This window comes from Diceros bicornis, chromosome 10 (assembly GCF_020826845.1).
Source record: "Diceros bicornis minor isolate mBicDic1 chromosome 10, mDicBic1.mat.cur, whole genome shotgun sequence".
NCBI lineage: Eukaryota > Metazoa > Chordata > Mammalia > Perissodactyla > Rhinocerotidae > Diceros > Diceros bicornis.
This window is the reverse complement of record NC_080749.1, coordinates 43,739,153-43,754,564: the sequence shown is the minus strand read 5'-3', so window position 1 is coordinate 43,754,564 and position 15,412 is coordinate 43,739,153. Positions and strand designations below refer to the sequence as shown.

Below are 15,412 nucleotides of genomic sequence, written 5' to 3'. Positions count from 1 at the left end.
TGTTATTTAGTGTTGCAATACAGCAACCAGGAATAAGATGAGCTTCTCACCATAAGGTTACCTGTGAGGCAATTTTCTTGGGAGTGATTTCTTTTCTCTTTGGATAAGTAGAGAAAGGCTTGTAGTTTACACACAAAGAAATACTGAGAGTCTATATACTAACCTGGCCCAGTCCAGGCATACCTCCTCCAAGTCTAAGAAGTCTGTCCATATTTCTAGAAAACAGAAACAAAGGAAAACGTTCCTAAGCACAAAAGTGTTTACTCAATTGCTATCTATATAATTCACCTTCAGTCACTCAGTATGTCAAAAATATTGGTGGTAATTACAACACAACATCAGACTTCCTGTTAATTAACACCACATATTAATTCAAGAAGCTGTCTTCCATGCTAATTAACAGACCTTATTTTACTGCTTTGGTTTTGGGTTATCCCCAGTTTTAAAGACAAGCAATCTCAGCATACTTTCAAAACTTTGCTATCATTAAGTTAATTATATTTTCTTATTGTTATCTAATAAAGTACCTGAATGAGGAAAAAGTGCCTGAAATGCTTATCATATGTATGATTGAATTTCCTTCAATTTGTCCAGAGTGTACAAATAAAAATCCTCTTTTAAATTAAATTTTAACATCCTCATTAGTAAGTTCTGTGCTAATTAACTTACAGCTTGTCAGTTATCATCAAAACTACATGTGAAAGACATTGTGAGCAGATTATGGATCTCTGAATTAGCATCAAAGGCTTTTTAAAACGAACTCATTATATTAAAAGAAATATTATAAAGTAAACATTAAATGCATTAAGATAGTGTTCTAGAACCTACACAGATATTTTGCGTTGTTTCAGACGTTATGGAGACATATAGCTTTTTCAGTAAGGAAATTCAGCTGCTGTTCTCAATTATAATTTTAGAGTTAATCAATACAAAGATTAACTTTGAAATATCAATCTGATTTGTTTTTTATGACTGTAATAACTACAGAAGACATTCTCATAAGCTTGAAAAAGAAGAAATCAAAGGAAAAAATAGCAAGGGTACTAATACGGCCTCAAATACACAAAAATGAGTAATCAAATTATAAAAAATAATATCAGTACAACTAAATACTTTAAACATGACAATGAAGCATATTTTTCAACTTAAAAATTGTTAATGCCTTGGGGCCGGCCCGGTGGCGCAAGCGGTTAAGTGCGCGCGCTCCGCTGCGGCGGCCCGGGGTTCGCTGGTTCGGATCCCGGGCGCGCACCGACGCACTGCTTGGTAAGCCACGCTGTGGCGGCGTCCCATATAAAGTGGAGGAAGATGGGCACCGATGTTAGCCCAGGGCCGTCTTCCTCAGCAAAAAAAAAGAGGAGGATTGGCGGATGTTAGCTCAGGGCTGATCTCCTCACAAAAAAAAAAAAAAAAAAAAAAATTGTTAATGCCTTAAAATTCCTCTTCTTTCTAAGTGTATGCTTTAGAAAATGGTATTACTCCAAATTATATTCTAAATTAAATGCTAACAGATTAGTTGAGTCATTTGTCCCTATTGTTTTACTAGTTAGAACTGTTGTACAAACCAAAACTCACTATTGTACTTATGATCATTACATTACTGCCTAATCATGTTTGTTGCATCTGCTAACAATTTAACCCTGCGAATATTTAACAATGTTAATATTGCAAACTTCATTCAAGTCCACATATAGAAAAGTGCACAAATGATACAGCTATGGAATCTTCACAAAGTGAACACACCCCCATAATCACCACCTAGATGAAGAAACATTATCAACACCTAAGAACACTTTCTATGCCCCCTTCCCAGTCTCTACCACCCTGCAAAGGTAGAATTCCAACTTCTAATAGCATAGATTAGTTCTGTTGCTTTTGAATTTTATATACACAAAATCACATCCTCTTGGGTCTGCCTTGTTTCACTCAACAAGTGTGCGAGATTCACAACGGATAAAGGCATTTTTAAAAAATGAAAAGGCACATAAGAAAACTTGATCATTCAGACAAAATTTCCACTTTACAACCTTAACTTATCCTCCTAACAGCAACATTTACAAATAAAATATCCATCAAATTCTCATTAAAATTCCTCAACTCAAATATGGCATTCAATACATAGCACTTTTTAAAGGCCGTAGACAGAGGGGAAAAAAAAAACTTGTGTATTTTAAAACATTAAACACATTTCTCTAGAAAATATTACCAAAGGGAAAAGAAATTCTTTTGGATCATTTCAAGCTTACAAACTTAAAGAACAAATGGAAAAAAAACAAACAACATACAGTATACTTTAGACATTATATATATTCCAGGCCAAGGTCGATTCCCAGCTGTGTTCAGTTTATCTATTCCCCTGTGTTGTTTCTGATGACTTTACACAGACTCCAGATGCTGTGAACATACATGAGCAATGTGGGGAGCAGAGGGAAAGAAAATCTGGCAGGTCAAATTTGTGTTTTTAACAAAATTAGATGTCTCAGCAAACAGGAAAAAATATTTAACAAACTAGAACATTTAAGATAAGATAATCAGGTTTAATAAAAATACTAACATTCGGAAAGGAAATATATTGATAAATGTTCTAAATCACACTACTTTTTTTTTAAAGTTTATAGAAAGCAAACAAGAACAAAAATGTTAGTTATCTAAATGACTTTCATGAGCCCTTAAATCTGGTTATCTATCACATATAATTTGATGTGTGTTAAAAATGACACATTTTCATAACATCTTTATATCATATCCTGAAAGAATAGGTAAAAGTAGAATACCTTCTTAATTCTCACCTGGTCAGTAACTACAACTCTCGTGGCGTCAAGCTTCAATTTGTTGAGTTTGACAAATTTCTTCTTAAGGTAAGCTCTTGCTAATACTGGCAGGTATAACTTTTCCCAAGTATTCTTTTTCTCTCCTAAAAAAAAATAAATAACAAGATATAATTATTTTGAGAACTAACGAGAAAAATATGCTAAGAGCTTTTTTAAAAGAAGCAAAACTCATAAAAGTGAAATAGAAATCACAATTGATTTTTAATCACTATTTCCAGAAAGTATGGAATGAAATACCATCTCGGGGAGGTATAGAGCATAGTGATTAACCCTGTATCCAAATTTTGTTTGTTAAGTTTCTTTTCTGAGCAGTCCTAATTATAAGTAAGGATTGACATTCATGACTTTTAGTCTTTCTAGAGAAAAGTCTTTCTTGTTTCAAAGAACAAAGAGAAAATTTACTCATATTTTTAAATAGAACAAAATTCATTCTATTGTCCATTTACCACACAGGTCCAATGCACATTACTACAAATCTATGATATATTATGGAATCTTAGTGATGTTATTTTTCCTATATCTTTAAAGTTTGTTATTTTATTATTCTAGGAATTAGTTCATCATTTCCTAATCACTTATTTCCAACTATGCCAAAAAAGAGTAAAATAACAAGAAGATGGAGAATGATAAGAATAGTCCCAAACGATGCAATAGTGAAATACATTACAGCTACTGCATCATCCTTCAGTTTTTATTGTACTGCCAAAAGCATTGCTTCATCTTTCAAAATATATAAAACACTAGAGACAACATCTTCGTGGTCTTCTTTTTTAGCTTTCATTGAACACAGATGAGAGTTCAGAATTTTTCACATTCCACCCAAAATGGCAAAGAGAAAACTGATAGAGAAAAAAAGTTTCACAATTACTAGACAATCACTAGGTGAATGTAAAGAAACAAGTAACAGCACTCTGGTCTCTAATGGTGACAATAAAATTGATGATTTAAGCCAGGGTTTCTTCAGCACTATTGTTATTCAGAACCAAATAATTTTTTGTTTTAGGAGGCTGTCTTGTGCATTACAGGATGTTTAGCAGCATACCTCTACTCACTAGATGCCAGTAGCACCTACCCAGCTGTGACAATCAAACTGGACACTGCCGGACACTGCCAAATGTCCCCAGGAAGGGCAAAATCATTCCTGGTTGAGAACCACTAATATAAACAAAATCTCAGACTATGCATATTCAGACAATATCCTAGATTAATTTTCTTGAACTTAAGAATCAATAAGAGCTAGAAACAATTTGGGAGCTCTTCAAAAAGTTCGACATGTAATTACTATATGACCCAGCAATTCCACTCCTAGGTATATATCCAAAAGAATTAAACACAGGTATTCAAAACAAGCATGTGTACATGCATTTTTATAGCATCACTATTCATAAAAGCCAAAAGGTAGAAAGAGCCCAAATGACCATGAAAGGATGAAAGGATAAACAAACTCTAGTACATACATACAATGGAATATATGGCATCTTATTCAGCTATAAAAAGGAAGGAAATACTGATAGATATTACAACACGGATAAACCTCAAATCACTACACTATATGAAAGAAGCCAAGCACAAAAGGTCACTTACTATATGATTCCATTTATATGAATTATCCAAAATATATAAATCAATACAGACAGAATGCAGACTGGTGATTGCCAGGGGCTGGGGAGAGGGAATATAAGGAGAAACGGCTTAATGGGCAAGAGATTTTACTCTAGAATGATGGAAATGTTTTGGAACTGGAGTGAGTTGGTAGCTGCACAACACTGAATGCACTAAATGACACTAGACTGTTCACTCTAAAATGGTCAATTTTATGTTATGTGAATTTCACCTCAATAAATTATTTTTTAAAAGGCTCAATGAGTGAACAATATATTTCTAAGACCAAAAAGAAATATGACATTCTCATCCAGTTAGGCATTCAATGAGAAGGACTTCATCACATACTATTCGACAACAAGAACCTGTTTTCCTAAAGAGATGTGTAACATATTGTTTTATCTTCTATGATGTTGATATAGTTCATATGTGGACAAATGCTGAAGTGTACACTAAGGTAAATAAAAGGAAACAGATAATGCAGAAATGAAAAAAATCACTGAACTAACTCTAATTGGTATTTATAAATCTAAAAATAGAAATGTTTTGTGAGCAAAGATGATAGCCATCCTCTCTTCAACAAAATTATGAGCTGCCAATGATTTCAAAAGTATTGCTATTGGGAAGATAAAAAAATTCTGGAGGCCAGTCCCGGTGGCCTAGTAGTTAAGTTCAGTGCGCTCCGCTTCGGCGGCCCAGGTCCGGTTCCTGGGCACAGAGCTACACCACTCGTCTGTCAGTGGCCATGCTGTGGTGGTGGTTCATGTATAAAAAGAGGAAGATTGGCAGTGGATGTTAGCTCAGGGCAAATCTTCCTCAGCAAAAAAAAAAAAAGTTCTAGAGATGGATAGTGGTGATGGTTGCACAACAATGTGAATGTACTTAATACCTAATAATGTTTAAAATGGGAAATTTCAGTTTACATATATTTTAACACACATACAAAGTATTTTAAGTGTAAGAAGCAGCAGAAGAAATCATAAGCTAATCATAAGGGCCTACTAGAGACATATTTAAAATGTAAAGCTGATCTTCACAAGATGGATATATTCCAGGTTCATGCATGACGGATGATGAGCAGTTAATTACATTCAAAGGAGGCTGTCCATTTCAGGTACATACACCTTCAAAATGAGGAAAATACAGAATAAAAATTTGTACTTGCTATGTTTAACCTTTATTAACATTTCTAATATAGTTGTTTTTTACTATCCCTTTATTTTCACTTCTGTAAACTATTCGTAAAATGACTTAAAGGTGTAAAAAATTTCAAAAGGTCTACTAGACCCAGACGGTAATGGTGATGACTATTTTTCTTGGTAAATGAGGGTTAAGAGCTAGACTCTACAGTCCAAGTGCCAGGATTCAAATCCTGGCTCTAACACTTATTAGCTGTGTCCTTGGGTCAGTTACCTCTCTCAGCCTCAGTTTCCTCATCTGCAAAATGGAGAAAATGATAGCATCCTCCTCACAGAGTTGTTTAGAAGATTAAAGAAGACAACAGACATAAAAAACATTTAACACAATGCTTGGCATAGAGTAAGTAAATAATGAATGCTAGCTGCTGTCATCAGCACCACCATCTTATGAGCATAGCTACAGTTCATCCGACACAGATCCTTCTTCCCACATAGTTTGCCACTTAGTGAAATTTCAAAACAGCAGGCATATTTCACAGTACTAAATGAATCACATTGGAGAGGGGGGACTTGCATTTTGCAGAATCTAGCAAAGAGGTTCACAAAATTAAAGTGTTGTTGTATAAGATAAAAGAGAATACTGCCAATTCTTAGAAATAACAGCAATCCAAAAGGTCTATGGATCTAAATTAAGTTTTTACACCTGCCAAAAAGCAGAGGATTCAAGAGCTCATTCATGATATGACTAACTTTACTTAAAAACATTATCAGATAATATGAATAAAGTGTTTAACTATGTCTTAAATGTCACACATACAGTAATGTTTAGAATCTTAATTGGTAAAAACAGTACAAAATAAGTATCAGTACTATCAAAAGGTTGATGATTTTCTACTTTTTCATCTCCCAACTAAGTTAATATCTGATTAAAACCTGACAGTTCGATCATGTTCAGGTTGGAATTAAAATAAATCAGTTCTCAAGTATTTACAGGAAATGTATGGTACTATGAATAACCCTAAAAAACAGATGCTTCAAAATTATCTTAACCTGGATTTGGAATGTGACTTTTTTTTCCCCACTTTTCAACACTTTCACGAGGGACACTGGTGTCCCAATAATTCATAAAACTCAAACAAAATCATGAAGCCCTTAGCTGTTTGAGTTTATCATTCTGTTTCTTAGTTTATTTTCATTTTTCACTCCCCAACCCATGCTGCAGTTAAATACTATTACTTCTCAGACTGATGCTAAATCCTTTTTAAACTATTCCATATTTGTGATCTCACTGTATTGTAATTCCTCTACTCTCTGATTTGTGGAAAGTAATTAGGAACTTCTTTCTCTCTTTCTTAAGGGCTTTCCTCAATGGAAGAAAGATAAAGAGTCAACATTAAACTTAATTATATAAATAGGATTTTGAAAGCAAGATTTTCCCCAGTTTACAACAGTGAGGAAGGAATTATCATAAATATCTTGAGGTGTTTCCTAATTAGTGTTCAAATAAAACATTTATTAAATACTACCTTGTGTATAAGGTGATACAGAAATAAAGCTACTAAGAAACTTAGTGGCTTGCACTAAGAGAATTTACAATCTACCTGGGGAGGTATGCTATAAACCCATGAAAAATACATAGAGAGAAAAGGATAGCAGTGTAGAGCCAGAAAGCCTCGAGAGCCAATCAGACCTAGATTTGAATCCTGGCTTTACAACCTACCTACTCATTACACGACCTGGAACAAGTTACCTTCTTCTAGACTCTAGACCACATCTATAAAATGGGGATAATACTTTGCAAGTTTGTTGTAAGAAGAAATACAAAGCACCTAATGCAGTGCCAGGAACTTCCACAGGTACTCAATAACTGTTGTTGTTGCTGCTGCTGCTGTTGGTGTTATCTTAGAGCTGGAAGAGATTACTTAATCTAATTCTTATTTTACAGTTGGGGGACACCAAATATCACAAAGCAGAATATGAATGTCAAATGAGTGCAACAAACAGGGTGTATGACAAGTTTTTGAGTAAGAAATCACATGAGTTATTCAGGTAAGGCTTTCACAGGTGGACACCGAATTATGAAATGAACATTGCCGTAAAACTGAAAACAATTAAACAGAAGCACAATTGCTTCTTGTTACTGATTTTCAAATACGGGTTCTGAATTTAGATACTACACACAAAAGTATGACAAGTATAAAAATACCCATGTCAGAGAGATTAAAATCCAGCTTCTCAATTAGCACAGCAATATATTATTTACCAAGCACCTCTGGGGGGAAAAATATCCCAAACTCAACAGGTGAGGCTGCACTGAAAAATCATGACTTCAAAACTTTCTTCTGTTGGCCTGATATAATTTTATTCTGGCACAAATTCAAGACAATATTCAGGCGTTTCACCAAATATCACTTCACTAAACACGTCTTAACTGTAGTTAGTTCTGAGCCACTATATATATATCTTAATCTCGTCAAATGCACAATAACTCATACAATTTGTTTAAAACATATATAATTTAAACTTTGAAAGTTGGTAGCCTTATGTGACAAGAAGACTACCATTATGTTAAACATCTCCACTAAAAATGCATTCAGTTCTTTCTTGTTATTTCAACTTGATCAGTGACTCTCTTGTTGCTTTACTCATAAAGTCAGCAGCACTAAAAACATACTTTCGTGAGCAGTGAAAAAAAATCATTTTCACCCTAAAACTATATTTCTATGCTAATTTTTAAAGCCTCTTCCCTGCCTTTCCCATGAAGTCTTTATCAACTTTCTGTTACCATTTTAATTTCAAGAATTTTTCATTCAGTCACTAGATTTACATTCAGACTCTTGCGAAAAGTTTACACTTTTCTTTTGACAGACACAAAGTAACGTCCCCAGGAAAATTAAGTTCCAAGAAGTAACACACAGTAGCAGATTTCTTCTTTACTGAAAACAGGAAATGTAATCAACGCACCAACTACTACTCAATTAGGACAAATTAAAAGTATTAAGGTAAAAGCCACAGCAGGAATAACCACACTGTTTTGAAGATTTTCAAGGTTAAAAACCAGCGCATCTCTGGGGTTTTTGTTTGTTTGTTTGTTAAAGGGAGTTGAAAACCTAACATTAAGAGAAAAAGGGTCAAGGCCTATTGGAAGGGCAAGTGATAAAGCAAACATGCATTCAAAGGGAAAGTTCATTTTTTTCTCTCTCCCTTGTTTCCTCTGTCTGCTTTGAAGTTTTTCAACACAGGAGTAACTCGCAGTAGAGCACACAGACCATAAACAAGGGTTCTCCCTCTGTAGGCAGGAGAGGTTCCCAAGGTTTGGTGAATTCAGCGGAGCAGAAACGCCTGGAGGAAGGACACCACATCCAGACCTAACTCTGCCAGAGCCCTGGGTAGCCGGCGAGGAGGACGAAGGAGCCTGGGCTCCTCCCTCAGGGCCCGGGCCTCCAGTGGCCTCTGGGCTGGGCAACGTGACTCAGGAGAGCACGGGGCTGGCAGCGGCCTAGCGCGGCTGCCTCCGCGGACCTCCGGGGCCTGCCTTCCCCGTCTTACCTGAAGGCGGCCGAGGACGGGAGGCCGCGGTTTGGGTCCTTGTCTTCCAACTGCGGTGACGCGGCAGCAGCGGCTCCAGCTCAGACTCGACCGGGCTCTGGCTCCGCGAACCGGCGATGAATCAGCCCGATTCCATTCAAAAGTGTCGCCCGGGCCTCCGCCGAGAAGTACTTCCGGGTTCACTGGTCTCCTTCGGCTTCCGTTCCCCCGACGGCCAATTGGAGACGACTCGGGAGTCGGGCGGCCGTCCCAGCAGGAGCGCACGGGACAGGCGGCGCGGGCGGCCGCGCTTCCCCGTCTCGGCTGGGAAGGCGGGGCGGAAGTTAGCGCCGGGGCCGCTGCCGCGCCGCGGACATCCTCTCATTGGTGCCCCCACCTTTTTTTTCCCGCCTCGGAGCGCCCAGGCTGCCGCCCAGATCTGAGACGCCGGCCTACCCAGCCCGGGAGGTGACTGGCTAGGAAGTGGAGCCGCAGGATTGCAGACACCAAAACCCCTTTCGTTTTGGTGTTCACCGCGGCCCTACTCAAAAATTAGCGTGTTCACTTCAACTAAACTTAACTTGGTCAACTGAGAAGCAAAAGAGAAAAGGGAGAGGTGTAAAGAGGGGGAACCGTTCTTTTCCATAGTGCAGTCTACACACTTTCTTGTCTTTAGCGCTTTGCAAGGATTCAGATTTCAAGGAAAATCAACGTTTACCAAATGTTAAAACCACCTATTTTAAGCTCAGTTTAATTTATAGGGCTTAAGGAATCAATTACTCCCGTTTCTCCATGTAATTAGCGTCAACAACGACGTTTAACCCATTACCTGCTCTGTGCTGGGTTTTCAGAGAGCGAAACCGCCCTAGAAATGACTCTTAACAAGTTTATATCACTCTTAGGTACAGGCTCTGCTTAGGGCAGCATGTTTACCAAGCCCCTCTCACTTTGTCGAATATGTTCGAAATAACAAGCATCTTGAAAGCTTTCCTAAATCAAGAATGGTGATAAATCTACTGGACGGAGGGGAAGGAGGGATTACAGCATCTGAATTTGAAACTATTTGAGTGGCACAATTGCACAGAATTTCTCTCAAAGATATTCCATCTCTATTTTAAAAATACATAGATTATTTTAATCATAAGTAGTAGTAATTATAAGAGGAAGATGGGCACGATGTTAGCTCAGGGCCAATCTTCCTCACCAAAAAGAGGAGGATTGGCAACAGATGTTAGCTCAGGGCTGATCTTCCTCACAAAAAAAAAAGTAATATTAATTATATTTGGAGCCGCGTCTTTACATTTCCCCCCAAAACCTGTTCCTCCTCTATTTACTTTTTTTGGTGAATGACCCCATCCTCCTAACTAGTTTCCCAAATCAGACCTGAGAGAAGACACTTTCCTCTTATTTCCCTGTTCCCACTGGCCTTCCAATTATTCACTCTAGAAATCATGAAGTGTGTAAAATGCAAAATAGTTTTTCCAATCCACCGCTCCCCTTTCTCCATTCTGTCTACTTCAAGCTTAACTCAAGTCTCTATCATCTTTCTCTTAGAATGCTGCAATAATCTCCTTGATCTCCCTGCCTCCAGTCTGTCCTCCTTCAATCCATTCTCCACTTCATTGGCAAAGATTTTTTTCTGCCTTACAAATAGTTATGCCCCTTCTTTGCTTAAAACTTCACTAGTGGCTCCCCATAACATTCAATACAAAGGTCAAAAATCCCTCAACTGTGTTTGGAGCACCCCTGTTCCACCACACTAAAGTATTTAGCTGGGGAATGAGATGTCCATAGGGACTTTGAAAAACTCTGACATATTCCTGGGAATCTAGAAGGTAATATGCATGCTTAGGGTTGTGTGGATGCCTAGGGCTGTGTGAATGCTCAGGAAAGACTTGAACAGGCCCTAAGGTCTCACCTCTGGCTGACCTTGAAGCTCCACTCAAGTAAAAAGTGAAGACTAAGATAGAGTGGTAAACTTTTGGCTGAGTATTGAAGGCATGCCTCAACACACATATTAAGCCCCTCTGCAAAGACTGGGAGACTTACTGGTTAAAGATGTTTAAGAGAATCTCTGTCCAGTCATCAGATGGCTACTAAGCTAACTGAGCAAAGACTTTGGTAGTCACACATGACACAGAAAACAGACTTTAAGGAATGAATTCAGAAAAGTCACTAAACCAACAACTACTATAACAAATGGAAAGAACAAAAACCCTGGGAGGGGGTAGAATCTGATTTTCAGAATTGCCACATTATATTATTCAAAATGTCCAGTTTTCAAATTTAAAGAAGTATGATACATGCAAAGAAACAAGAACATATGGCCCATACATAGGAGAAAAAGCAATCAATAGAACTATTCCTGAGGAAGCCCATATGTTGGACTTACTAGATAAAGACTTTTAAATAAAATATTTTAAATATGTTCACAAAGCTAAAGGAAACCATGTCTAAAGAACTAGAGGAAAGTATGAGAAGAATGTTGCACCAAATTGATAATAGCAATGAAGAGATAGAAATTATTTTTTTAAAAAAGAAAAATTATGGAGTTGAAAATTATAATAACTGAAGTAAAAAATTCGTGAGAGGGGCTCAACAACAGACTTGAGCAGGTAGAAGAAAGAATCAACAAATTTGAATATAGGTCAGTTGAGATTATCCAGTCTGCAGAACAAGTAGAAAAGAGGATAAAGAAACGTGAACAGAGACTTAGAGGCCTGTGTGACACAATCAAGTATACCAACATATGTACCATGGGAGTCCTAGAAGGAAAGGAGAAAGACAAGAGGGCAGAAATAATATTTAAAGAAATAATGGTCCAAAACTACCCAAATTTGATGAAAAACATTAATCTGTACATCCAAGAAGCTTAATAAACTCCAAGTGAAATAAACTCAAAGAAATCCACACCTGGGCACATTATAATCAACCTGTTTAAAACTAAAAGCAAGGAGAGAAAGTGTCAAAAGAGAAGCCATTCATCACATAATCCTCAATAAGATTTACAGCCGAAGCTATGGAAGCAGAAAGCAGTGGCATGTCATATTCAAAATGCTGAAAGAAAAAGACTGTCAACAAGAATTCTATATCCAGGAAAACTTTCCTTTAAAAATGAAGGAGAAATTAATACAGTCCCAAAAGGTATGTATAAACAAAAATAGAGAGAATCGGTCACTAGGAAACTTGCCCTACAAGAAACACTAAAGGGAGTCCTTCAGGCTGAAATGAAAGGACACTAAATAACTCAAATCCACATGATGGAATAAAGGACACTTGTAACTACATAAGGAAATATAAAAGACAGTATAAATATGTTTTTTGCTTGCAATTCATTTTTTATCATATTTGATTTAAAAGACAACTGCATAAAGCAATAATTATAAATCTGTGTTGATGGGCATATTATGTATAAAAATTTAATTTATATCACAATAACAGCACAAAGGAGGGGGGAGGGAATGAAGCTATATAGTAGCAAGTTTTTTCTATACTATTGAAATTAAGTTGGTATTAATCTGAACTATATTGTTATAACTTGATAAATGTAATCCCCAGAGCAACCACTAAGAAAATACTCAAAACATATGTAATAAAAGAAATGACAAGGGAATTAAAATGGTACACTAGAAAATATGTATTTAACACAAAAGGCAACAGTAATGGAGGAATAGACGAACAAAAAAGGCATATGACAATTAAAAAACAAATAGCAAAGTGGCAGGTAAATACTGCCTTATCAGTAATTACATTAAATGTAAATGGACTAAGATTCCAATTAAAAGGCAGAGATTGGCAGAATGGGGGAAAAAAGATCTAACTATACGCAGTCCACAAGAGACACACTTTAGATTTAAAAACACAAATATGTTGGAACTAAGAGGTTGGAAAAAATATATACCATGCAAACAGTAACTAAAATGATACAACCACTTTGGAAATTGCTCTGGCATTTTAAAAATAGAGTTAAAAATACAATTACCATTTGACCTAGCAAGTCTACTTTATATATTTACCAAAAACAAATAAAAACATATGTCCACACCAAGACTTGAACATGATAGTTCATAACAGTTTTATTAATAGTAGCCCCAAACTGGAAATAATCCAAGTGTTTCCCAACTGAGATAAAATGTGGTATGTCTTTACAATACAATAATACTCAGCAATAAAAAAGAAACTACTGAATGTGCAACAACATGGATAATTTTCAAAAATATCACACTGAGGAAAAGAAGGGAGACACAAAAATGTACATACTGTATAATACCATTTTAATGAAACTCTAAACAAATGAAACGAAATATACAGTGACAAAAAGCAAGTCAGTAGTTACCTTGAGGATTTGAAGTGGAGTTAGGTGGGAAGATTGACTGCATGGACTTGTAAAAGAACTGGGTTGTTGGAAATGTTATATATCTTTATTGTGGTGGTGGTTTGTCAAAACTCATCAAATTGTACACTTAAAATGGGTACCTTTTATTGTATACAATTTATACTACCATAAAGTTGATTTAAAAGAAGAAAAATTCCTCAAATTTGTTAGTTTATCTTTTTCCTTAGTCATACCAAAGTATTTGTAGTTAAATCATGTTGTTTTATGCCTCAGAATCTTCCAACCTATTGTTTCTCCTGTCTGAAATGTCCTTCCTCCCATCTCCTATCCCCACACTCCACCCCATCTTTTTGGAGAGCGGTCAGTTAATACCAGTCATGTATCTTACCCTACAATCTTACTCTAAATCCTTCTTTTACTTTTCTGCTTCCTATCTAAGTTTTCAACTTTTTGAGAGCAGAGAGCATGGCCTAGCAGGTACCAAAAATTGTTGTTGAATATTGGAGTAATACTTGTCCAAGTACTTTGCTTGCTAAGAATACTCAAAAGGATCAGAAACATTTTAAATCCAGATATAGTCTCTCTAGAAATAACCAATTCTTTAAAAATAAACAAATAAGCAACCAAATTTATGCAATTTAAATGGCCACATATCTGAGTATTACATGCTAATGCTTAAAGCATTCATTGTTTGGGTTAGTCTTAATGTGGCTTTGGAGAACACTATAGTGCACAGAATTGTGAAGTGTTCAAGATGTTTCCTAAAATCATAAATTGCCAAAAGTTCACATTATTAAATATGTAATGTACATTGTGTCAGAGAGAAACTTTCCTCCCCATTTGGTATCTTCTGAACCTGACAGGTTTGTTAAATGGATGAATAACTCTGGCTAGTAGCATTAATAAATACTTGTTCAAAATGCATCAACCTTACTATAAAAATTTCTTCCTATTTGCAAAGAGCATTGTGTGCATATTATATAACTCCTTTATTTATTTATTTATTTATTTATTTTTGGTGAGGAAGAGTGGCCCTGAGCTAACATCTATGCCCATCTTCCCCTATTTTGTATGTGGGGCACCACCACAGCATGGTTTGATGAGTGGTGTGTAGGTCCACACCAGGGATCCAAACCTGTGAACCCCCAGGCCACCAAAGTGGAGCGTGTGAACTTAACCACTATGCCACAGAGCTGGCCCCTATAACTCCTTTCATATACAAAGTCTGACTATGTGTCTAGTAAGAAATTATAACAGTAAATTTTTAGATAGCCCAGCTTTACAATTACAAATATCAGAAAAGGGCTGTTGCCATTTGAATTTTTAAGAAATATTTGGAGAGAATTTAAGAAACACATTGTTTTCTCTTCAAAGTTCAAAATCAGTTTTGTTATACCTAATTATAGTTTTTGAGTTATGCAGTTTTGAGTATTATAAATAAATACATATCTAGCACAAGAAAAAAGAAAAATAGGAAAATATTTACTTTTTAAAGTACAGTGAATTAATTTAATGTATAAGGCCAATAGAATAATTGTTACTTGTGCCAGATGGTATTTTACATTTTGATTAAAAGATATATTCTTAATCATATATGTCAAGGAAAAGCGACCATATGTTGTTAAAAACTTCCAATTTGTCATTTAATTTAAAAGGCACTGCTGATGTTGCCATAAATTTTTATGATGATGCGGCCTAAGTATCCTTGGTGTCAATAAAATTTAATCTTCTCAAGTAATTTCCTTATTTCTCTTTAACCATTTGAGCAAATAATTCAAAAATTTTCTTAACATCTACAAAGAAAGAACACTATACAGAGGATAAATCAGAATCCAGAATCTATATTCAAGTTACTATTGGATAAAAAGCATAACCTCTCTTTTCAAGAAGCCTTTAAAATTTAATTTACTGTATTCTAACAAAGTAAATAAAATATACAGAGTAACTCAAATGATTCCAAATTGATGCGTCTTAAG

The 15,412-nt window shown here is 36.0% G+C and overlaps 1 protein-coding gene across 1 annotated transcript in view; it reads right to left on the bottom strand.

Moving 5' to 3' along the window:
* The window catches only part of PSMD14 (proteasome 26S subunit, non-ATPase 14), a 92,918-nt gene extending 83,572 nt beyond the window's left edge, over positions 1-9,346 (bottom strand). Inside the window, exons 1-3 of the mRNA XM_058549097.1 lie at positions 9,122-9,346; positions 2,790-2,914; positions 164-215 (exon numbers count right to left, since the gene is read on the bottom strand). Coding sequence (XP_058405080.1) covers positions 164-211 — 48 coding nt within the window. The 5' untranslated portion in view covers positions 212-215; positions 2,790-2,914; positions 9,122-9,346. The remainder of the gene's footprint in view (positions 1-163; positions 216-2,789; positions 2,915-9,121) is intronic.
* Positions 9,347-15,412: the final 6,066 nt, after the last annotated feature.